Source organism: Gobius niger, assembly GCF_951799975.1.
Source record: "Gobius niger genome assembly, chromosome: 13".
In the NCBI taxonomy this organism is placed as follows: Eukaryota; Metazoa; Chordata; class Actinopteri; order Gobiiformes; family Gobiidae; genus Gobius; species Gobius niger.
This window is the reverse complement of record NC_136864.1, coordinates 19576627-19601660: the sequence shown is the minus strand read 5'-3', so window position 1 is coordinate 19601660 and position 25034 is coordinate 19576627. Positions and strand designations below refer to the sequence as shown.

At 40.9% G+C, this 25034-nt stretch overlaps 3 protein-coding genes across 4 annotated transcripts in view; 2 read left to right on the top strand and 1 right to left on the bottom strand.

Moving 5' to 3' along the window:
- Window positions 1–8: 8 nt before the first annotated feature.
- Window positions 9–6864, bottom strand: gpsm2 (G protein signaling modulator 2). Of its 2 annotated transcripts, XM_079568626.1 has the most exons (15): window positions 6678–6864; window positions 6237–6266; window positions 3187–3408; window positions 2973–3108; window positions 2750–2889; window positions 2551–2674; window positions 2350–2465; window positions 2117–2272; window positions 1936–2044; window positions 1724–1853; window positions 1568–1644; window positions 1298–1486; window positions 1048–1207; window positions 766–956; window positions 9–697 (listed from the first exon to the last, which is right to left on the bottom strand). In XM_079568626.1, the coding sequence occupies exons 3-15, from the start codon at window positions 3405–3407 to the stop codon at window positions 524–526; spliced, it is 1923 nt and encodes a 640-aa protein (XP_079424752.1). In that variant the 5' UTR covers window position 3408; window positions 6237–6266; window positions 6678–6864; the 3' UTR covers window positions 9–523. The 2 variants fall into 2 exon arrangements, with proteins under 2 accessions (XP_079424752.1, XP_079424751.1); XM_079568625.1 differs by lacking the exons at window positions 6237–6266; window positions 6678–6864 and adding an exon at window positions 4882–5065.
- Window positions 6865–7938: 1074 nt separating this feature from the next.
- Window positions 7939–14915, top strand: aknad1 (AKNA domain containing 1; the record flags this gene model as incomplete). The annotated part of the gene is made up of 19 exons (XM_079568775.1): window positions 7939–8143; window positions 8586–9188; window positions 9375–9703; window positions 9778–9852; window positions 9917–9992; window positions 10176–10324; window positions 10404–10463; window positions 10533–10666; window positions 10757–10943; window positions 11151–11308; window positions 11521–11685; window positions 11794–11905; window positions 11977–12068; window positions 12145–12344; window positions 12691–12775; window positions 12879–12997; window positions 13533–13626; window positions 14513–14681; window positions 14760–14915. 19 exons carry the CDS (start codon window positions 7939–7941, stop codon window positions 14913–14915), a joined length of 3168 nt encoding a protein of 1055 aa, XP_079424901.1.
- Window positions 14916–19566: 4651 nt separating this feature from the next.
- Window positions 19567–25034, top strand: part of fndc7a (fibronectin type III domain containing 7a) — a 5964-nt gene continuing 496 nt past the window's right edge. The window contains exons 1-13 of the mRNA XM_079568773.1: window positions 19567–19687; window positions 20052–20070; window positions 20329–20586; window positions 20988–21248; window positions 21739–21996; window positions 22122–22376; window positions 22470–22724; window positions 22891–23148; window positions 23247–23513; window positions 23594–23848; window positions 23994–24266; window positions 24345–24380; window positions 24466–24494. Coding sequence (XP_079424899.1) covers window positions 19631–19687; window positions 20052–20070; window positions 20329–20586; window positions 20988–21248; window positions 21739–21996; window positions 22122–22376; window positions 22470–22724; window positions 22891–23148; window positions 23247–23513; window positions 23594–23848; window positions 23994–24266; window positions 24345–24380; window positions 24466–24488 — 2475 coding nt within the window. The 5' untranslated portion in view covers window positions 19567–19630 and the 3' untranslated portion in view covers window positions 24489–24494. The remainder of the gene's footprint in view (window positions 19688–20051; window positions 20071–20328; window positions 20587–20987; window positions 21249–21738; window positions 21997–22121; window positions 22377–22469; window positions 22725–22890; window positions 23149–23246; window positions 23514–23593; window positions 23849–23993; window positions 24267–24344; window positions 24381–24465; window positions 24495–25034) is intronic.

The window sequence follows — 25034 nt, the reverse complement described above, 5'->3', positions numbered from 1 at the left end:
GACAACTCTTTACCCAAATATAGGAGGTTTTATTCCTCTGATATTAGTAATTATTCAGTACAAAAGGGTATGGTTTGTACAAATGATCAGTTCATTCTTTACCAAACAGATAAAATAGCTTTAGAAAACTTTTCAAAACGAACCACACAAGCACACAACAATAAGCTACATTAGAGTGCATTAACTCTGTTGCTCTCTGACGCTACTGTGAGTGTAACCACATCCGTGTGGTTGGACGGCAGTGAACAGATGCATAACAAATAGAAAATATACAAAATGTACAAAGAGACAAAAGGGTAAAATGAAAGTGAAAACTGGACCACACATTTCCCTGAAATCCTGAAATTCTTTCTGCATTTTATGCAAAACAAATACTTATTTCATACAGTAATTTGACAATGATGTCAGTGCTTTGTTTCGTCCATAAGGTTAAGTCTCCAGAGATTTTATTCTGGTCTTGAAAATCATCCAGATAATGCAGTCCACCAACACCTTTTGTTCATGTAGTGCTTTAGATTCGAGTTTAGTTGGAGCTTGGTCTTTGAGAGTTTGTTGTCAATGGCAGCGTTACACGTTGTTCATCCATGCGTTTAGCCTGAGAACGCATAATGAGGCTGAAAAAGTCCTCATCTGGCACAGTGGGCCCACGGACCTGAGGAGTGGGCAGGGCACAACGCTGGTCATCCAAACGAGAGCCCTGACGGAGACAAATTAGTGTAGGTTTAATACTTAACATTTAATAACACAAAGACTAACAAGATTTACCTGGCACTTGACGAGCATGTCAAAAAAGTCTTCATCGGGTTCAGCATTGTCTGCGTTAGCCATGAGGTGGCTAAGCACTGCGGTGCTGCCGTTTTGATTCAGCCTCAAGCCTGGCAGACTACCTCCAGGAGCTGCAGACTCCTCCAGCCGCCGGCCTTGTGCTCGGGACACATTTACAGACTCGGACACAGCTACAAATGACAGTGAAAATACAATGTTACAGGCGTGTGATGGTTTACTTGATCAGATATGATCAGATCACATATCTGAAGGTATAATTACATTTTCTCATGATTCGGGGAAGGGAGTCTTGGCTGCTGCTCAGTGATAACCTGCTGCCCTTATCCTGTATGGAGCAGCGCTGGTCGTCCATGCGGTTACTCTGAAACCGGCTGAGCAAATCAAAGAAACCCTCATCTCCCAACACCTCAGGGCTCGGACGCTACGGCGCACAAAAGGGAAATAAAAACAAAAGTTTAGAAAACAGACCATTATTAAATAGTCACTATCTGAGTCATGCAGTGTCTCGTACCTTCTGTGGTCCCTGCGCATTGGCCTGACTTGTGTCCAGGGTGTTGCTAGTGTCTTGAAGAACTTTACTAGAGCTGCCGGATTTGTACTTTTTCCCTCGGAGCCGATTTACAAAGAACAATTTGGAGGAGCCTTTCACCAACGATGGTTTGGACTGCTTTGTCAAGATATCACTATTCCACTTCTGAGCCTTTAACAGAAAACATGGCCATTGAGAATAATGTTCATCTTTTTTTAAACACAGTATGACGCATTCGAGGATGTTCTTTACATTTGGCTTATCAGGGGTGAGGGGCATCAGTTCCAAGTTCTCCATGCTGTGTCTTCGGCTCAATCTGGGCCTGGCTCCTATAGCAGTGACATATGACATGATTATTACCTCTGCTACTACTACTAAGATCCTTTATGCCTTGGTTCAAGTCATTACCACGTGCGTTGTGATCAGCATCCTTGTTGTCGGAGAGAGTGGAGTTATTAGTGCTGTAGCTGAGACCTAGGACCGTTTGCAGGTCAGAGACGTTCATACGAGCCGTCAATTCCCCACTTCTGTCCCCAGTCTTGAGAACAGAGTTGTGTATGATGAGTATTGTTTCACCCCATAATTGATATTACTTTTATAATCTTCCATGTCTTGCTTACCTCTCTGCAGATCTCCAGGTGCTTCTCTGCAAAGTGCATGGCCTGGTCATGGTTTCCCAGCGCAGTGTGAGCATTTCCCAGGCTCCAGCACGCGCGGCCCTCTCCAATCCTTCAACAGCACAAAATTATGAGCCATGCGCATAAACTAACCACGTAGAATCTTCCAAGTTAGAGCGCTCACCTGTCGTTTAGGTCCTGAGCGATGATAAGATGTTTGAGGTGGTAATCTATAGCCCTCTCGTAGTCCTGCAGAAGTGTGTACGTGTTTCCCAGACTGTAACAGGCCTGAGCCTCCACCGCGCGGTCCTTCAGCTGCCTGGCCAGCTGCAGAGTACGCCTAAATCATGGAGACACAAATCGGTCAACTGCAGAACCAGACAACTCTAATAGTCCTGAAACAGTTAGGAGGCTTACTTATAATTTTCAGCTGCCACTTCAAATTCACCCAAGAATATATAGGCATTCCCCAAGTTGCAGTAAGCACGTCTCTCAGCTGAACGATCTCCAAACTCTTTTGCTATGAGTAAACGCTAAAAGCAAAAAGTCTGATTATTATACTGTATATCAATATATATATATATATATATATATATAAAGCAAAGGTAAAAAAAAAACCTGTTCATGAGAAAAAACAGCTTTGCGGAAGTTCCCCAACAGGTAGTATGTGTTCCCAAGATTTCCATACGTTCGACCCTGAGCAGCCCGATCCCCAAGCTCTTTCACTATGGCCAAGTTGCCCCTAGAAGAGCACAGGTATAAGGACATTTAATGATGTCAGAGCATTATAAAGTTGGGATTCTTTTTAAACACTTACTCATAATAGTCTGCTGCTTTCCCAAGAGCTGCCATAACCTCTTCGGGAAAATCTCCAGGTTCAGCTCCACTCCAGCAGATACTTTTGCCTTTGGCGTGGTATACATTACCAAAGTTATACAGAGCTCTTGCTTGCCCAACCTAACAAAAAAAATACAAATTTTTAGTCAACGCTTTATGTTCAATATTTACATAAATTATATTGTAGTTGCACACTGTCTCACCTTGTCATTAATGTCCCTTGCTATGTCCAAGTGCCTCTGACAACAGACTACAGCCTCATCAAAGCGTCCCAGCACCTTCAGAGTGTTTCCAAGGTTTCCACTGGCTTTGGCTTCTCCAATAAGGTCACCAATTGTTCTATTGGTGGCACAAAAGGACTAGCATCAAAAGTGTTGTCACTCAATAACCTTTCAGGGGGATTTCTCTATGTCCTACCTAGTCAGTGTGAGATCGTGGCGGTGAAACTCCAGGGCTTTACCATAGTCGTGCAGATGGAAGTAGGCATTTCCCAACTGGCTGTAGATGGCACTGAGCACCTGTAGGTCCTCGGTACCAACCTGAATGGCAGCTTCAAAGAATGAGACTCCTGCTCTGTAGTCGCCCACTTTACACAGCCGCTCACCCTCCAACGCCAGCTCCAGGCAGGAAACCTCCATCCTACAGCACACAAGACAGGTTCTTCAGCTGTAAAGCTAAGCATCTGCTGCTCTATACAAAGCTCATAGGTTAAATAAAATGGCATACGGGAGACAATCTTCAGTTCAAACTTGCTGAAAAGTGAACCCAAACTACACTAACTGAACACACTGTTTTTCAAGGTGAAAGCCCTCAAACAGGCAATGTTGTTTAGGTATTTCCTTCCGCCAACAGTGAAAGAACAATGGGTTTTCATGGGCTGTTTATTATGGGTGGTCTCACATCCTTTTTACCAAACTCCAAGAAATGGCGCTCTGGCCGATAGTGAAAGAGTGAAAACTTAAGTTAACAAATTCATAAAAATAGAATGGATAGAAGTGGGGACAACAACTGAGAAAACTGTTTTTCAAAAAATAGAGGAACAATGCAAGTGCTGTCTTGTTTACATCTTATGTCAATGCAGTACTAAGTTCCTAAAGTCATACTCCACGTGCTAAAATAAGACTACTAAAAGAACAAAGGAACAAATGACAGTGGCATACCCAATCATTCCATGTTATTACAATTTGAGAACAAAGCCTACCAAGATGCGCTAAATATAACAGCAAAAGCAGCTTAATGGCTATTTCTAAATCCTAAATTATAATAAGCAATGGGCACATAAGGCATTTATAATACAGTCGCAGAGGTAATACTAGCGTACCTGCTGTTTTTCTGAGCTTTACAACAAGGGCAGCAGCTGACTGCACAATTGAGAGGCATCCAACAGTGACTTCTTTACAATAAACATCCAGTCAATCGCTTTCTCTTATGATAGGTCAGTTTTCCACAAACAAGTTGAGTAAATATTGTCAATAGTGTCAATAATACTATCACTCTTTTGACGTCAGAATAATAAATATGGATCGCACATGCTTATAATACTGGGATTAGCTTTGCGCACCAGACAGCAAAGGAAACAGCTGATTCAGCATTTTAACGACTAATCAGCTTGTCTTTCTCTGTGGCTCTCTTCTGACCTGGTCACCTGAGATAAAAGCTGAAGATGATTAGGTGGCTTTATTGACACAGTGAAATAAAACCAGTTCACACTGAAAAAACATCTGAAAATACTTTCCTCAGAGAACAGCTGCTCTACTATGACACGTGAGGCCATCAACAAAGGGGTCGTTGATTAATTTTTCAGAGCTTCGTAAATATTGAAGTAAGGTAAAGTGACCCACTCAGTTTAACATTCAGCACCTGTTGATGAAGCTTCTTTTTTTTTTTTTACCTGGATAGGTAAAGACATGCCTAATTCCACTTTGACAACTCAACTGTGGCCAACTTACACTTAAACAATAGAATTTTTGCTCCTGTAGAGAACAACAAATAATTTGTAAAACAGAGGACTGTAATTCTACAATTTTCACACTAGCACAGTAAAGCACAACAACAAAAAAAACTAAAAACAAAAAGTCACAGCAGATGAGTTGAGACTCGAGAAGGTCCTACCTGTAGCGAATGTGGAAGGATTGCTCCTCGGGTCGCATGCTTAAAACTGTGCCGACACTGGTATCCATTGAAGTGCATAATATGAGAGAAAATCCCAGCTTCGTTCCGTAAACAATTATTGCGTTTGAATTTTTTTTTTAAATTGGGTAAAAAAGTTAGCACATGAAGTTGGCCGAAACCAGTCTCATTGAAAAAAGCACTATGCGTGATTGGCCCATGTCAAATGTGGACGAAGCAAAAGGAAGACATAGTTGTTTACACAGCCGCAGATTTCTGAGCAGCACTCCACAGGCCGCATTCATATAGTGTGTGTTTTGCGTCACGGCCTCAATCTCCTGTCAGCAGGCTCTGTGAAGAGAACACAAGATGCTGGATGTGAAGCCTCTTTCCTTTCTGGCCACATGATGCCATGGCAACACCAACCAAACAGCAGCGTGCACAAATGGAGCAGGAAGTGAGGGGAGCAAGGCGGGATTTAATGGATGGGGTCATACTGTCTAATACGGTGACTCACTAAAGGTTTGAGGATCTGCATTTACAAGTCCTAATTAAAACAAGGTGAGCAAGCGTAGGAAAGATTACAGCGCACTGCAAACTACGCAAGCAGTAGATGCTAGAAAACTTTAGGCTCAGGGGAAGCAAAAGTGCCCAAAAGTTATGATTTATTCAGGAATAAAGAAAAATCAAAATCTTGAAAGATCTCCAAGTGTGCAGAAAAGGCACTAGAAAATAAAAGCACCAACTTATGCCATGAAACTGACAAGAAAAAAAGCTGTCATGCCTTGTAAGGTCAAGCACAAGCTGTTTTCCATTACTCTACGTTTTCACAAGTTACACCCACTTTTCCACATATTCACACTACATAGATAGCATTTAACCAAACCTAAGTTGACCTAATAATTTGCAAATAACAACAATAAAAATGTATTCAAGATTTAATAACATGTTTGTCCTTGAGTAAGAACTATGTTATTAGAGACAAGAAAAAACACCAAGTTTAATGGGCATTTCAGTCATTACATAGTATTTTTGCCCACCACTGTATGGCTACTGGATGTGTTGTGTCATGGTCCACCCATTTAAGAAAGCGCTGATGCAAATGAACACACAGGAGGCACAGAGATACAATGGATAATACAACAGCTAGTCTAAAATAGACAATGATTTCACTGAAAACACCGACATGTATCAATTTTCTTTGAGCTTTGAACCCATTGATGCACAAACATTACAACCTCTTATGGTAAGAGCTAAAAACAGAAGTAAGACTCACCAAAGCACCAAACATGAGTAAGCAAAAGCATAAACCAAAGCAAAAGAAGGTACAATGTGAGACAACTCAGCATTTTACAAACCTGTAATTTCTCCACACACGGACAGGGAATCTGTCAAACAAAAAAGACAAAGATTAGTGTTTTTGGAAATATAAACATATGGTCAAGAAATAAGGTCATACACACCAGCAAATTATTTAAACTGTACATAAAAAAATAACAAAAAAAGCTCATTAGTTTTAATAATAAACTTGCACGTCACTTATACAATTCATCATGTCTGGTTTTATTTCCACACAGTCTGAAGACTGCTGACCAAAGCAAAGACCTGTTGCTTCATACCAAAGGGGAAACATTATATACATGTACAGAAAAAAAAATCCAAGTGGTCACACGCCAAATTGTGTTAATGAAACATACAATCGTAAAAATGTAATGCAATGCAGAATCACAAAATGTCTTAAAATTCACCCAACCCCTAATGCAAAGCTAACTTAGCGGTTAGCTCGCTGCTAAACTTACGTTGGTCGATCCAGTTTGAACAATGGTGATCTTTTCCCTTCCTTTGTAAGCCACGATTAACGATCGAGTAATTAAAAAGCAAACATCGGAGGGTTAAAGACAAAACGGTAATCTACATCGCCCTTTCATGTCTTTATAAAACTTAAAGTTTACTTTGATAAAAGTGTGGAAAAAGCCCGTCAGATCGTACTCACTACTGGCATTTTGTGTTTTTCTCCTGTGACCAATCAGAAGGGGATATTCAAAGATAGCCACGCCCACAACAAGGTCCTTGACCAATGGCATTTGAACAGAACAAAGATGACGTACCTTGACTTCAGTTCACAAATAATTTTACTCAAAAGTAAAAAGTAGCACATAATTAGCTACTCAAGTAGGAGTAAACAAGTATCAGGGGAAATTGCTACTTGGGTACTGTGAGAACTGAGTAACTGTTAAACTGCATAAAACTGCATAAAAGTCTGATTAATGAATAATGACAAACAAAACATGAAGTTATGTAAAAATCCAAGTATTTCTACAGGAAATGCCCGAAAAATAATGCAAGTAGAATTCTCCTGAAGACTAAAGTACATGAAACACAAACTACATCGTTTGTGTGTCAACATGAAGCTTCTGCCGCACTCACTGTGGAACACTAACATTTTTTTTACTCGCGTACTTTATTATAACTTTACGCGCAAGTATATTACAAAAGTACCACGTGGGAAAGCTACTAAAGTAGGATGCTCTGTCTTGAGTAAATATTTTACGCAAAATAAGCTATCCAAAATCGGCGCGCGCACACACATATAAAAAAAGGCCTAATAGTATGATAATAACATGTACTGAATGACCAACGTGTTAAAAAATACCTGTGGCTACTAGTTAGTTTACGGGGATCGCTTAGCAACAGAACACCTGTAAGCTGCCATTTTGGGCCCAGACGTCCAGCGTTTCATTGTACATTATTGATGCTTCAGAAACAGAGCCTGTTCAAGACTCCGTGTGTTACTGAGCCTCACAGTGTACGCATGGGGGCATATTCTTCAGACCTTTTGGAAAGTCTTCGAGTACATTTTGAGCAGATAGCGGTAGGACTTCTAAGTTTGCCTTAAAATAAAATTTCGCTTGAATTGTGTGCATGTGCGCTTCTCACATAGGTATTTTTCTTGGAAAGTTAATGACAAAGTGTGACGTTGTTGGCTGACAGGCTGTGTTGCTTGGTGATGAATGAATGCCCCATCCTGGCTTGTGAGACAGCAGTCACACAAACATTCTGATGGAGGGAGACTCTGGAGGTTTGGATGAAGATATCCAAAGAGAAGATAAACATGTAGTGTTGTGGGAAAAGCGTATTCAGCAAAGCATCATTGTTGACCTTAGTGAAGATGAGAGTCTCCATTTCAGTGATCTTGAGAGTTCTCTGGCATTTCACATCTCACAGGCAGAATCCGCTCCATCAGAAGCCAGCATACATCTATCAGGTACGAGATTATTGTTATTATTATTATTATTTTATTTGTATAGAGCCAGTAGAGAAGCAAAATATGACCCTATATAACTTGAATCTTGAGAAAGCGCCAATATTGCAATATTTTATTTCAACACAGATATGTTATATTTAACTTACACATTAGTAAAATAGTGCATGCATTATTACTTAAGGCTGTGAGCAAATAATGTGTAAATCTCAGCCAGATGGAAGACCTTTTGCAATATTGATATGAATATTGCGTCACCTTATGCTTATGCTTCCAATAATTTGGTGATATATTGTGCAACCCTCGCTACTGATAAAAATGTAAAACTAATCCAATCCCACCAGACTGTGTAACAGGCAATGTGTCATATACAGCTACTTTTGTGTAGAGACAAATAAAACCAGTCTAAGTGTTTTTTTTTGTCTTTTTGTTTTTTTAATTACAGGATGTGGAGAATTTTCAGATAATGTCAGCTCTTCAGAGTCTGATATCAACAACCACAGTGAAAGATGTGAGCGAAACAGCAAAAGCAGTGTCGTGTGCGTGTCTGTCCAAAGACCAAACACAGCAGTGCAGGACAGTCCCTCCCAAAATCTGCATAACGATGATCCAGGGCAGAACACCAGTGACGAGGAGCACGAGGAGCTGCCGTACGATGGGGACCTCGGAAGCCCCTACTTTAACCAGGCTGCTCCCTCAGATGGAAGGCAAACGAGTTCTGACGCTCCAGATTTTCCTCACCTCAGTGAACTGATTAACGAAGTTAGCAATAAACAGCCAGCTCCAATCAAATCCACCACGAAAGCATTCGAGCGTATGGAAGAACAAGCTGCCGCCACTGAACGAGACAATGATTCGCCCATGTCAAATCAAGTTTCAGGAAAAGCGGCTTTTAACCAGCCGCAGTTTCTCTCTAAAGATGATCTGCTACGTTTGGGACGTCTGATCGAAGCTGAGACACTTCCAGAGGTGTCATTATTAGAAAGTGTGGATGATACTGTTTTTAGCAGAGCTTCAATGCACAGCAGCCCACCTCATCCTTACAATGGTTTAATATCTATTTGTGAAACTAGGCATGGTAGTTATACAGAGCAGAAAAGCAAATATGTGATTGCAAGTTTAGTAGAAGCAAAAAATAACTACAACAAAGGTACACCATCTCCTTCTGAGAGCAGTACATCACATTCAGCCAGTGATCGCCTTGAACGTCAAAATATAAGTGACTCTGTGTCAGATGAGGCTGAAGAGGAACACAAAGATCAGAGAGTCCCACTTCTGCGTGCAAGATCTTTCAATGAGATAAAGTATGGTCAAGGCCAAGTCCATTATCCACTGCCTGATTTCTCCAAAGTAGCCCCCAAAGTAAAGTTCCCTAGAACGCCAAAAGAATCATCCAATCCTGCCCAACAGGCTCCAAGCACCGTCCACAGAACCCACTCATCCCCTGAGATGTTAGATGTGCTGAGCAGAGTCCTGGAGGATTCAGGAGGAAGCACAGAGAGTCCATGTGGCTTCATGGCTCAGGACAAACTGCCATCACCAGCACTTGAACAACACCTACAGGTAGATATGTTATTTTATTTTGGTTGTTGGTGTCATTGCATTTGATTTGAATTAATGTTTGATCTTCACTTTAGGCTAAGTATGACACGCTTCTAGCTAAATATGCTGAAGCTGAGAATCTCATTGATCAGATGAGATTGGGGACTAATGTAAGTTTTCTTGTGGAAAAACTATATTGAAGCAAGGAAATACTGATTATTTTTATGTTTACAGCCCGCCTTTGAAGTGCAACGTTGTTTTGAAGAAAGCCAGAACTACTTGGCAGAAGTGTCTTTAGCTCATCCATTAGGTCGGTCTATTTGTGTGTCTTCTGCTTCAATGGCAGGTCTGGACTTGTATTAGTCCAGTTCTGCTGGTTTCCTGAGCGACTCCAGGATTCAGATTTCACCATTAGCATTATTTGCACAAAAAGAACATGAATCTTGCTATGGCTGCTCAAACATACTTATTATAACCATTGTTTACATTTCAGACACAATGGAAAACAAAATACTAACAGATATTCCACCAACAAACACCAGCACAGACACGGAGTCTTCACTGAAGCCTGATTTTGAACCCAGCGATGGAGAAATAATGACGACTGAACTTTCTACCATTATCACCCAGTTCATGCAAAATGTTAAGTTTTAGTGCATTGTATCTAATTTCTTTGGGTCTAAATGTGACATCACATATTTCAACTTGCTTTTGTGTAAAGGTGGAAGAATTTCAACTCAATGTAAGCAACAGATCGATAAAAGTAGAGGATCAGCAAATGGTAAGGACAGTTTTTAAACCGGGGGGCGGGGGGGATGCTTGGCTTATTGTTGAAATTTGCTTTATTCAGATGTTGAGGAGTTTGATGGAGGCTCAGGACCAACTGGAACGGAAGTACATGAGTAAGAAAGAAGAGCATAGAGCTTTGGAGATGCAGAATTACATGGGCATTTGCAGAAACATTGGTACTTTCGACCCTGACAGGTAAAGTTCGCGATTCAACTGTACCATGTGCACTTTACAATCCTGTTTGTATGTCTGCTTATTTTTTTTATGCATGATTCACTTGGTTAGGCTCGTGGAAGGAGGCATTTTCAGATTAGGGATGTTTCTTGAAGACATAAAGGAGATGATTGACAAGAATGTCTGTGAGCAGGTGTCATCTCCACAGTTTTCATCCACTCCGCTGCCATTCAACGTGCTTGTCCAGCCAAATGTGTTTCGCATGTCCACACATTCACCTCCATTGTCACAGCATAAGGTAGCCCACTAGTATTTGAAGTTACAATTTAGAGAGTGTAAATATAAACACTAGATGGCAGTGTGCCCCTAGTGTATTTATTCAAACATCCCGAGAAAAAAAACTTGCAAACAACTTCTGCACAGAACAGAGTGGATTTTCCTTTCTTTATTTCAAATGGTAAATGCTTAAATGTTTGTGCGTAACTGACTGCAGCTCGTGTTTCAGGATCAGAGCACATCTTTTTCCATAGAGGGCCACAAAGAGGGGAAACTAGATGCGACAGGAGCTTGTGCAGGTGGTGTGAATGATCAAGTGGAGCAGAGCGATGAACTCATCATTACTGAGCTTTCCACAAAGACTGAAAACTGCAGTGGTGATTTGAGGTATTGCTTCTCATCATTCAAAATACAGATTGTGGATATTTTTTCACTATCCAAAATCCAATGCACAGATGTTATTTGTCTTGCCTGTGTTGTTTATATAATGGGGCATGTGCTCAGTCTTCCTGACCATATAGTGTTTCAGTACCGCGGGTGTTAGGTTCCTCCACACTGTGAGACTGTGGCTGCAGGTTTTTCTGTTTCCTTGGCTTTAGGTTCTCCGAAACATTTCAGAAAGGCTGTTTGACTCCATCGACCGAGGACGATAAAACACAAGATGAAGAATCAGTTCTGAACGAGGCGACTGGGTACAGCAACATCTTAGCTTACTTCAGTGACACCAATGACATCCCTGTTGAAAGCCTATCACCCACTTACAGGTTGGTGGATTTGAATAAACTTGATTGCTTATGCTTTTATTAATAGTCTAAGAAATGTGTGAAATGTGTTGTCCTGATGTTAGATTATACGTTTGTTCTATTTCGCAGCTCACATGAGAGACCGCCACGTAGTTGTTTAAGTGTATCTGTGGACGCCTCTGAAGCTTCTCAGGACTCTGACAATGTTCCCAAACCACCTCTCAGCACCTCAGCGTCCCAGGTCAGCACCTCTCAGCCCAGTATGTCATGGTAATGCTCATGAGGCTGACTTTGTCACTATATATGGTACAGAGAAATGTGAGTCTAGAGACTGACAGTGGATTTGGAAGTTCTTACCTGAATCAGTCTGCCTCTGGATCATTTCAACACAATCTAAATGAAAGGTAAAAAAAAAAAGAGTCACAAGTCAACTCTAACGTGCGTAGTCGCTTCTCTAACACTAAATTTGTTCATTTTTAGTTTCCACTCTCACCATGGCCCTTTAAGCAGCTCAGCGAGTGAGGGTTCATGTTCCAACCTCCAGACAACGATTGAGCCAGTCACTCTGGCCAGAGCACAGAGGACCCAGCACTCTGTTCGGCTAGAACCTCCCTGTGCAACACATCCTGTTCAGCAGTGGGTCGAAAGCACAAGTAAAGAGGCAATAGTCACAGTGCAAGGTAATAAAATACTTGTGTAGAGTGGCTACTTTTCATATTAAGTGTTTTCTGTTGATAGACATTACCCTACTACAATAATGCGCCATTAAGAGGAATGAAAAAAAGTGGAAAAAGAATGAGGAAAACAAACAACAAAACAAATAATTTATTGTGATGGAATTATTCAGTTTCCAACTACAGACCCACTCCATTTTGAACATTCATGCAGGTTTAGGTCTGTGGTAAATTCCATTCACTCCCCACAATACAGAAACGTACTGCCTCCATTATTAGTAGCTTATTAGAGTATTATTCTATTACGTTTTCTGAAGCCAAAGTAAATCAATAAGAAAACTGACATTTGCAGGTACCAAGCACCGCCACAGGTCTGAACCAATCCTGAGCAAAATGTGCACACGAGGCAGTCCAACATATTCCTGTTCCTGCAACAAGTGAGCGACAGTGCATTTCACTACACACACACACACACACACACACACACACGACACTACAGGACATATTTCACTCATTTCTGCTTTGCGTCTGAATGGATAGTGAAGCAATTCTAGCCTTGCAGTCGGAGGTGTCCCGACTAAAGAAAGACATGGAAGAAGGCCTCACTCAGCTGCCGTACCTCGCGGAGCAGCTGGACTACCTCAGCGCAAAACACAGGCGTGAACGTGTAGCTAAAACCAAATCAAGGCCAGCTACAACCAGGTGACATCTGCTTGCACTAATAATATACAAACATTTTTTTCTTTCTTTCTTTATGTGACAATTGTTTTTTCACAGCACAATGAAGTCACCCACCATCGGACCGTGCGTAAGCAGCACCACCCCAAGCCCTGTAAAGTTTGACTGGATCTCCACAGACATAAATCCAAGCAAAAGCAAAGGTTCAGTAAACCAGGCCTCTTTCATATAACCACATTTAAACATTAGTTTTTAAACATCTGTGTATAATTACAGCAACAGACAACGAAGACACAACAGCCTCAGACATGCAGTTTGATTATTCACCAATAGAGGGCAGAAAAGGCAGTCATTTTGTGTATCTTGATTCAGGGCTTCACTCACCAGGAGCCCCCCTATCAAGCAGAGGTGGGAAAACCAATGCCTTTTATTTCAAAACAGCTCTAAACAACTAGAAAACGACAAAAGTTGCTGTTACTGCACTGCTTAACTGTGTATTTTTTCGATGACTGCCAGCCTTCACAGGACGATGGTCTCCACTTTACTCTACACCGGTCCAAAAACCACTTCTCCAGGTCAACTATGGTTCCTCCAGCAGCCTGCCAGCGAGGTCAGGGTAACACTGCGTAACACTTCATCCAATAAATGGCATCAAATACAAACATTCATTTAATTATGGTGAAACATACAGGGGAATAGGAAGCCTTTACTATGAGCGTATTCAGACCTGAGAACCTGGCTTATAAGTACCGGTAGCTGGGGCAACACTAGGGCTGTCAGGAAAATTGCTATATCGACTTATCGTCCAATAAAAAACAGATAGACGATATATTTTGGGCTCGATATTTATTGCCTGTACATTTAGTAGCATTTCCCCCCCAGTTTTTTCTTTGTAAAACTTTGATTTCCAACTGAAGCAAATTGAGTTACATTATATTTCATGTTTATTGCAGCTTGTGTGGTATTTTAGGATATGATTATGCACTTTTAGAACTAACGTTTACTGTCATTAATATGCCTAAGAGTCGACAGTATCTAGTATTGTTAGAGTCAATAATGTCGTTTATCGCGATACATTCCGGCCTCAATATATCGAACTTCAAATTTGTTATTGTGACAGGCCTAGACAACACCAATTTGTCTTCATGGTGATGTTGTTGCTTTGCTTTACCTTTATACATTTTGTCTTCTTCCAAATGGGGAAACCTATTTTGAAACAACAACAAAAAGTCTAGCTGAGCATTAGGAGCATTACTGACCCTGGCATGTTTGCATTTGTTAATAAAGTTTATAATAATAACTTAAAAAGACTTCAGTTGCTCTTAGACATTTACTGCACATTTAGTACACGAGGCAAGTCAATGCGCCTACATACAGTAACATATGACCTGGAATGTTCCCGAAGTGTGGCTTTAAGCAACACTCGACTGCTTTTGCTACTTCTCATTCTATTCTGCTTGAATGATCATGTAATTAACTGTGACACATTTTGACAGTTACAAGTTGAGGGAGTATCCACTACAACATACAGCCTACAGCCGGAAGAGATCTACTCAATCAGACAGTGCCCTCCTGCCCAGCAATGTCTTCTTTCAGCACGCTCTGTCTCCTCTGTCTGCACCCTCAAGATTAGGAGGAAGAATAAGCAGCCATGGTGGAAGCAAGGTGCTATTAAGTTTAAATGACATAAAGTTAAGGTATTTATATGTAAAACAGAATACATTTTCATCTCATGACAATTAGGAAGAAGATATCAACCGCTCTCTTGACCAGGCTATAGAGGTGGCACGCAGCATGAAGAAGACGACTGACCGCATGGCAAAAAGTCTTTCAGCTGATTTGGCTAAAGCTAAACTTCAGAGAAGGTTGTACAGAGGCAGAAAGCACCATGCTCTATAACAGAGAACCTAAAATGTAACAGCAAACTATTACAGTATAAAGATGCTAAAAAATAACTTTTGTCATTGCACTCCATTTCAAGGAATACTTTTATGTAAACCAAAAAAATTAAGATAAATCTAATAGCTATTGGCTAAGCCTAATTTGTTCCCAAGTGTATAAATTACATTCACCACATGTGAATTCTATGACTATGATAATGACATTTTCATTTCTTACTTTCATCTTACAGTACCCTAATGACTTTATATGGTCCTGTTATCTGATCTAAATAACGTAAACTTCCTCTGTTCACTTAAGTTTACATGTCCCACACAGAGCAGGGGCCACCAAGAAAAAAGATACAGTTAAAAATCAAATGCAATTGGATCATTTTGGTGTCACTTTACAATTCAGGATAATACCCCTGTTTTGCTTTAGCCCCACTGTTACAGTGTATCAGCTTTTATCCTTATGGCTAAACGCTCATCTGATGCGTCCTGTGACCATCGCTGGCCTGTGGCGGCTGGTGTCCTCTTACCGAGTTTCTGTTGGGTGGCTCGTGGCACTGTTCCTTGTTTTGCATTTTTGTTTTGTGATATCTGGTTTCTCTGTTTGTTCTGCGGCGGTATCGGGACAGTAAGCGTGTCTATATGGCATTCCTGAACACGGCTCATCTCAGTCTTCAACAATATGCATCAAAATCTCATCTGCTGATCTTTCAGGCTCAATCTCTACGCAGTGCACAGAAGACAACTTACACAAACAACTGTGGAAACAGAATCAGAATCGCCATTGTTAGTGAACAGGTTCACAAAATAAGATTGTTTTTCCGGTTCAATCATGCAACATGAAACATAAAACGTATACAGTCTATTTTAGATAAATAATAAACTATAATAAAATATAAAAAACTTTAAAACTACAAGGGCATGCATAAAGTAAAATAAAATATGATAGACAACACTTTGACACAGAACAACAGCCTGAATGTATTCACAGATGTGCAGGTGCATTAAGTGTGAGCAGCAGATGAATCTGGACAGACCACATAGTGCAATAGAGCAGTGAAAATGGCTGGAACAGGTTATTACGTTCATGAGTCGATACCATAGACCGTTAAAAAGAGGATACAGAGTTATTGGGTCCTTTTTCATTCATCCCCGCCTGAAGTGATAAATACAAAGTACGTTTTCACAGTCTGTAGTGACAGAGGTAACAGGGTCCTGTTTGCTTAAAAAATTGCAATGTATGCAGTAAAGCAGTTGTTCTTACACATGTATAACCTTTCAAGAACCACCAGGCCTAGATCACAATCAAATCATGAGGGTCTAAAACAAACATTTAATAAATATGTAAATATTTGAAAACATTACTAAAGCATGAATGAAAGCATCTCTAAGTAAAATGAATACAATCTAAAACTGCAGATGAGCCTGACCACTTGAAAAAGCCCAATTACCCCAAGTGATACATACCACAGTTTGACAACCACCGCCTTAAAAACACAACAACTATGTTTCATAAATCTGTAGATATTTGAAGTGAGGTTCTAGGGATGCAAATCAAATACACCACTCAATCTGATATGAACATAAAAGGAGAATTGGGGTTGGAAAGATTGGATTTAGAGTTTAGAGTTCCTGCCTCCCAGTGGGGTGATTCGACCCATAGGCCTGTTTCAGTCACAATACATTTTCTCCCACTGTCCAATGAGCACAAAGTCCAGAACAAACAAAAATCTTTTTCTCCACAAATAACACATTTATTGAGCATTAAATGTCTATCACTTTGATCTATAAAGCATGGCATTTACATTTACCTTAATTTTGATTTACGGGTATATCGGCTTAACTCGTGAATGAACGTGAGTGAATGTCTCCTTCTGTGCCATACCTCTGAGTGGCTGTATGAGGCTCAAAGTTATATTAGGCTGATGTATGCACATAACATGAACACACTTTGTATTAGTTTAGATAAGAAGATTCCAATCAACCTTCCTCAAACCTTCCAATCACAATAATGATGCTTGGAATGAAAAAATGTTGCCTTCTATACTATATGGATTATCATAATTTGTCAACATTTTATTGTGTTAATCATCAAACATTTATACTTTGTACAAAAAATTGTAATTTGGCAAATGTTTTGTGTTTTTGAAGCTTTAAAAAAGACAACTTGCATTAACTGAAGTCTTTTTTTTTCTTTTTCTCCTGGTCTTGGCCGCACAATAGGACTTTGTATAAAACTTTGGAACACACCCAACCCACCATAACAGTGCATACAACTGACATGTGTGCTGGGTCACTGAAGAAGCACAAGGATATGAGATATATATATAGAAATATATATACATAGAAATACAGTGCCTCTCGAAAATATTCATACACCTTGAACTTTTGCACATTTTGTCATGTTTACAAGCCTAAACATAAAGATTTTATTTAGATTTTTTAACTGAACGTTCACACACAAGCAACCGACAACTGTGAAGTGAAAGCAAAATGATACATGATTCCGTTATTTTTTTTAAAAAATAGAAAAGTGAAAAGTGGGGCTTGCATAAGTATTCATACAGCATTTTCTAAGTGCACTAAATTGCCTTTATAACATTCCTAATGACTCCAGAATGTTCACACCTTGGCCTAACGGTTAAATAGAGGCCACCTGTGTGTAATCTACTCTCAGTATAATTTCAGCTGTTCTTTTAGGCCCTCAGAGCTGTGGTCGGAGGGTATTGGTCACTAAACAGCATCATGAAGGCCAAGGAGCACCGGAGAGGTCAGGGATAAAGCTGTGGAGAAGTTTAAAGGAGCGTTAAGTTACACAAAGATTTCCCAAGATTTGAACATCTCCCAGAGCACTGTTCAATCCATCATTCAGAAATGGAAAGAGTAAAGCACCACTGCCAACTTACCAAGACACGGTCGCCCATCTAAAATATTAGATCAAACAAGGAGAGCACTGGTAAGAAATATAACCAAGTGCCCCAAGATAACTCTGGAGGAGCTGTGAAGTCCTGCCGCTGAGCTGGGGGAATCTGTACATGGGAACTATAAGTCGTACTCTACACAAATCTGGCCTTCATGGACGAGTGGAAGAAGAAGGCCATTATTGAAAGGAGGCCATAAGAAATCCCGTTTGAAGTTTACTAGGAGTCATATGGAGGACACAGCTCCATGTGGAAGAAGGAGCTTTGGTCAGATGAGACAAAAATTGAACTTTTTGGCCCAAATGCAAAACGTTATGTATGGAGCAAACCTAACACTGCTCATGGTCCTGAGTGCACCATCCCCAGTGTCAAATATGGTGGGGGGAGCATCATGCTGTGGGGCTGCTTTTCCTCAGCGGGGACTGGGGAGATTGTAAGAATAGTTGGGAACATGGATGGAGCCAAATACAGAGACATTTTGGAGGAAAACCTGCTGGAGTCAGCAAGAGAACTGAGGCTGGGGCGGAGATTCACCTTCCAGCAGGACAATGACCCTAAACACAAAGATAAATCTACAATGGAATGGTTCAATAAAAACATATTAATGTGTTAGAATGGCCCAGTCGAAGTCCTGACCTAAATCCTATTGAAAATCTGTGGAATAATCTGAAAACTGCTGTTCACAAACATTCTCCTTCTTATTTTACAGAGCTTCTGTAGAATCAGACCCCAAGACTTGCTGCTGTTATTGAAGCAAAAGGGGGTTCCACAAAGTATTCATTCATGCTGTATGAATACTTATGCAAGCCCCACTTTTCGGTTTTCTATTTTTTGAAAAATAACAGAATCATGTATCATTTCGCTTTCACTTCACAGTTGTCTGTTACTTGTGTGTGAATGTTCAGTAAAAAAAATCAAAATAAAATCTTTATGTTTAGGGTTGTAAACATGACAAAATGTGCAAAAGTTCAAGGTGTATGAATACTTTCGAGAGGCACTGTATATATAAAAAAAACATACAGCCTAATGTGCCTCTTTTACAGCAAGATAAAGCTAAACTTATTGAGCTTTTGTCCAATTGTAACGCAGTTACTGTCATATTCCAAATGTTGCTTTCAGTTCAGTTTTGAAAGTTCAAATGCTACGTCAGTATTTCAAAAACACTACGAAAACACTTTGACTCTTAACTTTAGGCCACGAAAGTGATTTTGTAATTTCTCCTTTACTGGGAGCTTCGATGACCTTACGACAACTCATTTCTCATAGTTTCATCTAGCTCTTGATAACAATAGTGCTCCACTCAGGAGATATCAAATAGTGTGTAGACAAAAACTTAAATAGGCCATAAAGGTCTTGCCAGTAACTCCCATGTCAAAATGGGTCATCCTTTGTATTCTGTGTAAGGTGATTCTGCATATTTCTCTACTCTGAAGCTGCTTCTTTTTTTGAAAACATTAAATGAAAGGTAAAATAATTACACATTTACTGCGTGGAGTGGTATAAATACAGCTAATTATAAAAATAAATCTAACAATAACAACAATAATAATAGTTTAATAATGATCTTCATCTCATCATCATCTCTGGAATGAGCTGCATGAAGCCTGAGGGGGAGGAGTTACAGCCTTTGGCTCTTTGGTATTTGCTCAAACAAAAAAGCACCTGTTGGTTTATCTTCAAGACAGAAAAGGGAGAGAGAAAGAGAAGGAAAGAGTTCAATTTAAGCCTGAGTTGCTTCCCTTAAGTCATTATTACAGAACACGCTGGCAAATCACAACTCGCCTAAAGGCAGTGAAGCAGAGACATGGGGACGTCACACTTTAAGATTCTGCGACTTTTACTTGTAGTGACTCTTATGAAGGTAAGAAATAATTTGTACATTTTCATATAAGCAAAGTTGTAATGTAAAAGTGTTTTGAATTGTAAAAAAAAGAAATAGACAAAAAAGATCAACATACTATAAAAGATATATATAAAATCACATGTGGCATGCTCACATTTTCCTCAATAGACATATTCATCCTGACCTGAAAGAAATACCAGCGCAGCCCAGAGCTGAAATCTGTGATGAGTGACAGTAATGTGCAGCCTGCTGCCAGTCACTTTCAGTGAACCTGATCCTGTGGACAATTTGCCTCAGGAAATGTATTTCCTGTAGATGTCTCCTGTCTGTAACTACATTATTCGATGATTCTTTACTGAACTGAGTGTGTTTCTTGTTTCAGATATGTTTGGCTCAAAATGGTGAGAGACATTTGTAACAAATTTACAAAGTAACAAATCTACAGCACTTATTATTCCTTAAAACCTGTCTTAGTTATGTCTTTACAATCAGTGAGAAATGTATGTTTTGTTGTAAATGAGAACTTTTCCTGTTTAAGTAGCTCTAGGAGCTGATCATTAAGACTGGACATACATCTTTTGCAGCACTCTGTCCACTACTCATACACAATTTTGGAGCATTTAAAGTGATTTCCACCAAAAGCTTTATCTATTTTACAGATATGACACTGTCAGTTTTCACGGTCACGTCCAGATCAATGACAGTTCAGTGGACTCCGGTTTCCGGTGCCATGTTCTACGGGCTCAAGGCGACGCCAAAGAACTCCCCCCAAGGACATGTCTTCATTCAGTATGGTCAAAACACAATCATCGGCTCAATCACCTCGCTCACCCCAGACACACAGTACACAGTGCAAGTAGAGGCCATGGACGACCAGATGACCGTCATCGCCAGTGCAGAAACTGACGCCTTAACAGGTCGGTCACAGCCGCCCAACTTCTCTATGACTTCCTCCCAATACAAATACAGACATATGATCAATAATACATATTGGGAACCTTTTGTGACCCTTATTGATACTGAAACCCACAATGAATGCAGAAAGTGTTGAATTGAGAGTTTCTGGTAACCAAATATTTTTATATATTTTAATATGATATTGTATTACTGTAAGGCCACACTAGACATCCTGATCTCAACATCTTGATTTTCCTTACATGCAGAGAGCTTAAACTTTATTTACATGTGCAACTCTGGTATTGGGATGTTTTGCTTCAAACAAAAACTTAGCCATTGGCCAGTAAGGACCATTCTGCTTGCAGTACTGTTATGGTAATTGTGGAAAAAGAAATGTTCACTAAAATAACCTCTTTTCCAGCCCCTGACATCCCCACTATTGGCCAGAGCTATTCTAAGACGAGTGAAAGCATCACAGTGGAGTTTCCAGAAGTTCCTGGGGCGACGGGCTACATCATAAGGGCAGAGACCAAAACTGGTACTTTCTTCTCGGAGACTCTGGTGAGCAGCTCCCCAGGCACCATTCAGGGTCTCCAGCCTTACACCGAGTACGAAATCAGCATCATGTCCGTGAACGCAGGGGGGCGGAGCCAGCCGTCATATCCAGTTGACCGGAGAACAGGTACCAGCACCTTGTAATTTCACACTTGCATACAGCCAGGCCTGTTACACAAATCACACCCTCAAGTCAAAGAAATTAACTTTTCCTACCACTTTAATTTGCCTGGACGCTGTAAATCAGGAACGGTGGACTTAAGGTAAAATCTGTGCGCACTTTGAGAGGCAGCCTGTTGTCAGATGTCCCAGATGACAAAAGGTATCTCACTCCGGCGGCTACAGCGACTTTTTGTTCCACTGCCTTTTGTCACTGTGTCTCTTCTCTGCGCGGTAAACACACCAGGGTGGAAACTGGATACATTATTACTGTAGCGTTCTGATAATATGAAAGGTGATAGCATGAGAACTAGGTTGACGCCATTCCCGCAGGAGATCTCAGTGTAACATAATCATTGTCTCTAGTCTACTCACCACAAGCCAATCTCGATTCAAACTAAGGAAGCATCAACTTCAATTACACTTCTGATTGATTATTTTATTTTTTCTTTGTGCAGTTATTGTTGCACCCAGCTTGAACACCTCATCTCCGAACAGCACCTCCATTGTATGTACATGGGAGCCAGTGGACCATGCTGTAGCGTACGCATTTGTCATCATCGGAGAGACCCCCATGTACCGCATCGATGTAAACACCAGCCAAACGATACTGGAGTTGGACAATCTTAGCCCAGGAAACAACCACACCATTAAGGTTCAAGCGGTGGATGATGAGGGCCGTCTTGGAGATGCCCAAACCTTCAGCCAGATCACACGTAACGCATACAATCCAAATGTTGACACATAAATTAGAGCTGTACAGTACATTTTCTTCTCATACTGTACAGCACTAACACAAACATAGAACCATGTTGCTCCTTTAATGTTACTCTGTGTTTAGGTCCAGCTTCCCCTGAAATCCTCAGCGTCCAGGTTGACTCCATCGGCCGATCTGGTACTGCAGTGTTCTGGTTAGCAGTACCAGGAGCAGCGAACTACTCAGTGACAACCTCAAACAACCAAACATGCCACCCCATTTTTTACAGTTTCTGTTACATTGAGCCGGTGTTTTGTGGCCAGAATGAAACAGTCATTGTGATCGCCTATAATGACGCTGGAGCCAGTGAACCATCAAAATCAGCGCAATTCCTCACCTGTGGGTATAAAGTTAGTCAAAGAATACAATTACAACTACACAATACAATTCAAATTCTGTTTAACCATGCAAACTACTCTACAATTTTCCTAGACCCCTGTCCTCCAAATAACACTGTAATAGAGGAGCATGGCCCGGGGAACTGTTCTGTGGTATGGGACGAGGTTGAAATGGTGCAATACTACATGGCTTATGTGAAATGGAACGATCGCCAGGAGAAGATATGCAACACCACCGGCACCACATGCATGTTTGAGTGTCCTTGTGGCTACACCTTCCTTAGCTTTGTGATCCCCCACAACAAAGTTGGCGGCAGCCCCACGATCAAGCTGTACAACTACACCACCGGTAGGACACAACATCCAAATAGCTGTACTCTAATTACTAATGACATAATTGTTTGTAAAAATGCCTTTGGCCAAAACAAATACCAGTTTAGTAATTTATAATACAAAACATGTCCTGAAGAATTATGCTGCAATAATGTTAATACATTCTGTACTTTTGCCTCCAGTCCCTTGTTGTCCAGAGACGCCCAACATTACGCTGGTTTCCTCTGAGACTGTGGAGATCGAGTGGAAAGAAGGCAGAGGAGCTGAGCTGTACCAGGTCACTGCAAAAGAGACTAGTGACACCATCCACTGTAACGATACACAGCCCCTTTGTGCACTGTCTGATTTGGAGTGCGACACCACATATTCAATTATGGTAACACCTTGCAATGAATTAAGTGGGTGCAACAAAACCTGCCCGGCACAAACACAAGTGACAGGTATTAAAGACAGAAATTATGATGAAAGAGAATGATCAAAGTGCCAAAACATGTGTAAATCCAACAAAAGTAAGATTAATTCAATCTTCTTGTTCCAGCTCCATGTGCCCCTGAGGTCAATGATATTACACAAGTGAACTCCTCCACATACCGAGTCCACTTCAGCACCCCCAACAGAGCGGGCACAACGTACACTTTCACTGCCAGAGACTCTGGAAATACTCTGACATACAAGTGTGAATCCAGTAATGGCACTTGTGACCTGACAAACTTGCCCTGTGGCACAATTTTCAAGGTCACGGGAGTCGCCAAGTCAACCAGTGGAGAAAGAAGTCTCCTTGGTTATGAGAAAACACTGGAGACAGGTATCTAATAGAAAACTATCAAACGGCTGCTCCTTTTATGTCACGTCATTTCTTTAAGTCACGTCATTTCTTGTGTGCAGGTCCTTGCTGTCCGGACAGTTTTGCAGTCACACAAGAGACTCAGGCCATGACTAATGTGAGCTGGTCTTCTGCAGTCGGCGCGCGCTCTTTTGTCACCAGTCTGACATCGCAGCGAGGAGCGGCTAAATGTCACACCATGGAGAATCACTGCCTCATGGGCTGCATCACCTGTAGCACGAACTACACAGTCAGCATGGAGGCCATCAGCAGCACAGGGCACACATCACAGTGCAGCTATAAGGGCTTCTCATCAAGTGAGTGGTTCCCATAGCATGGACATACTGTTTTGGTTTTATGGCACGGGAATGACATAATGTGATTAGTTTTTTATCACCAAATCTTAAAAATCATTTTCAGTTTTGTGTTTTAGCGATATTGACCACTTTCTACTTTATATAGGTCCCTGCTGTCCAACACATGTCAAGCTTTATACTATACTGGACAACAACACCCTGAGCTTAAGAGTGAGCTGGAGGCCTCAGAGCGCTCCCGTTTACAGACATAGTGTTGAGTTAACGGGTAATGGGGTTGCCCTTAAATGTGACGCCAATCCTGGAAAGAAGTCCTGTGATGTTGTTGGGGCGACCTGTGGAGCCGCTTACACAGTGCTGGTGGCTCCAGTGCTCCATAATGGCACCAAAGCTAGTTTCTGTCAAACGCGCAAATATCCAGGTGAGTGTGAATTTCTGACCAACCATAAAGTACTGTTGCCACAAAACTAATCTCATGCTAATTATATTTTATAATTAGCCTCTTTAGTGCCTTGCCCGGGAAGTGGGCAAGTGGGTAAGTCTTATTTCCATAATTCTGCACAGTTATGCTGTAATTTACCTATTCAGTGTCTCACTCAAATATCTCTTTACCTCTTTAGTGGTAGGAGTCGGTCAAGGGTAGAAACTGGTAAGTGATGCTTCACCATAAAACTACTATTTTGAATGGGGGTGGGTGAATGCAAGATGGTAAATGGTAAATGGTCTCAACTTATATAGCGCTTTTCCACCTACATTAGGCACTCAAAGCGCTTTACAGCAAGGATCCACTCACCCATTCATACTCTCATTCATGCACCAATGTACGCAGACACTGGGGGCAATGTGGGGGAACGACAATGTGCACTTTCAGGAGGTGGGATTCGAACCCCCGACCTTCCGATCATGAGACGACCCTCTCTACAATCTGTACCACTGTCGCCCCTAGATCAAAAGATCAAATGGTCTTCTGTCCCTGTAATGATCTGACAATTGGAGAGATTCAGGTTCTGATTGTTTAATGCAACTCTACGCTCAACACATGCCGTCTATTTTTCATGGCTTGCCTTGGCTTTTACGTGCCCAATGCCAAGGTTGTGGCTGTACTACAGAGAGTGTAAGAGTACAGTAAGACCCAGAATGGTAAATGGCAAATTCACTTTACTCACTATCATTTACCTTCACAGTGATG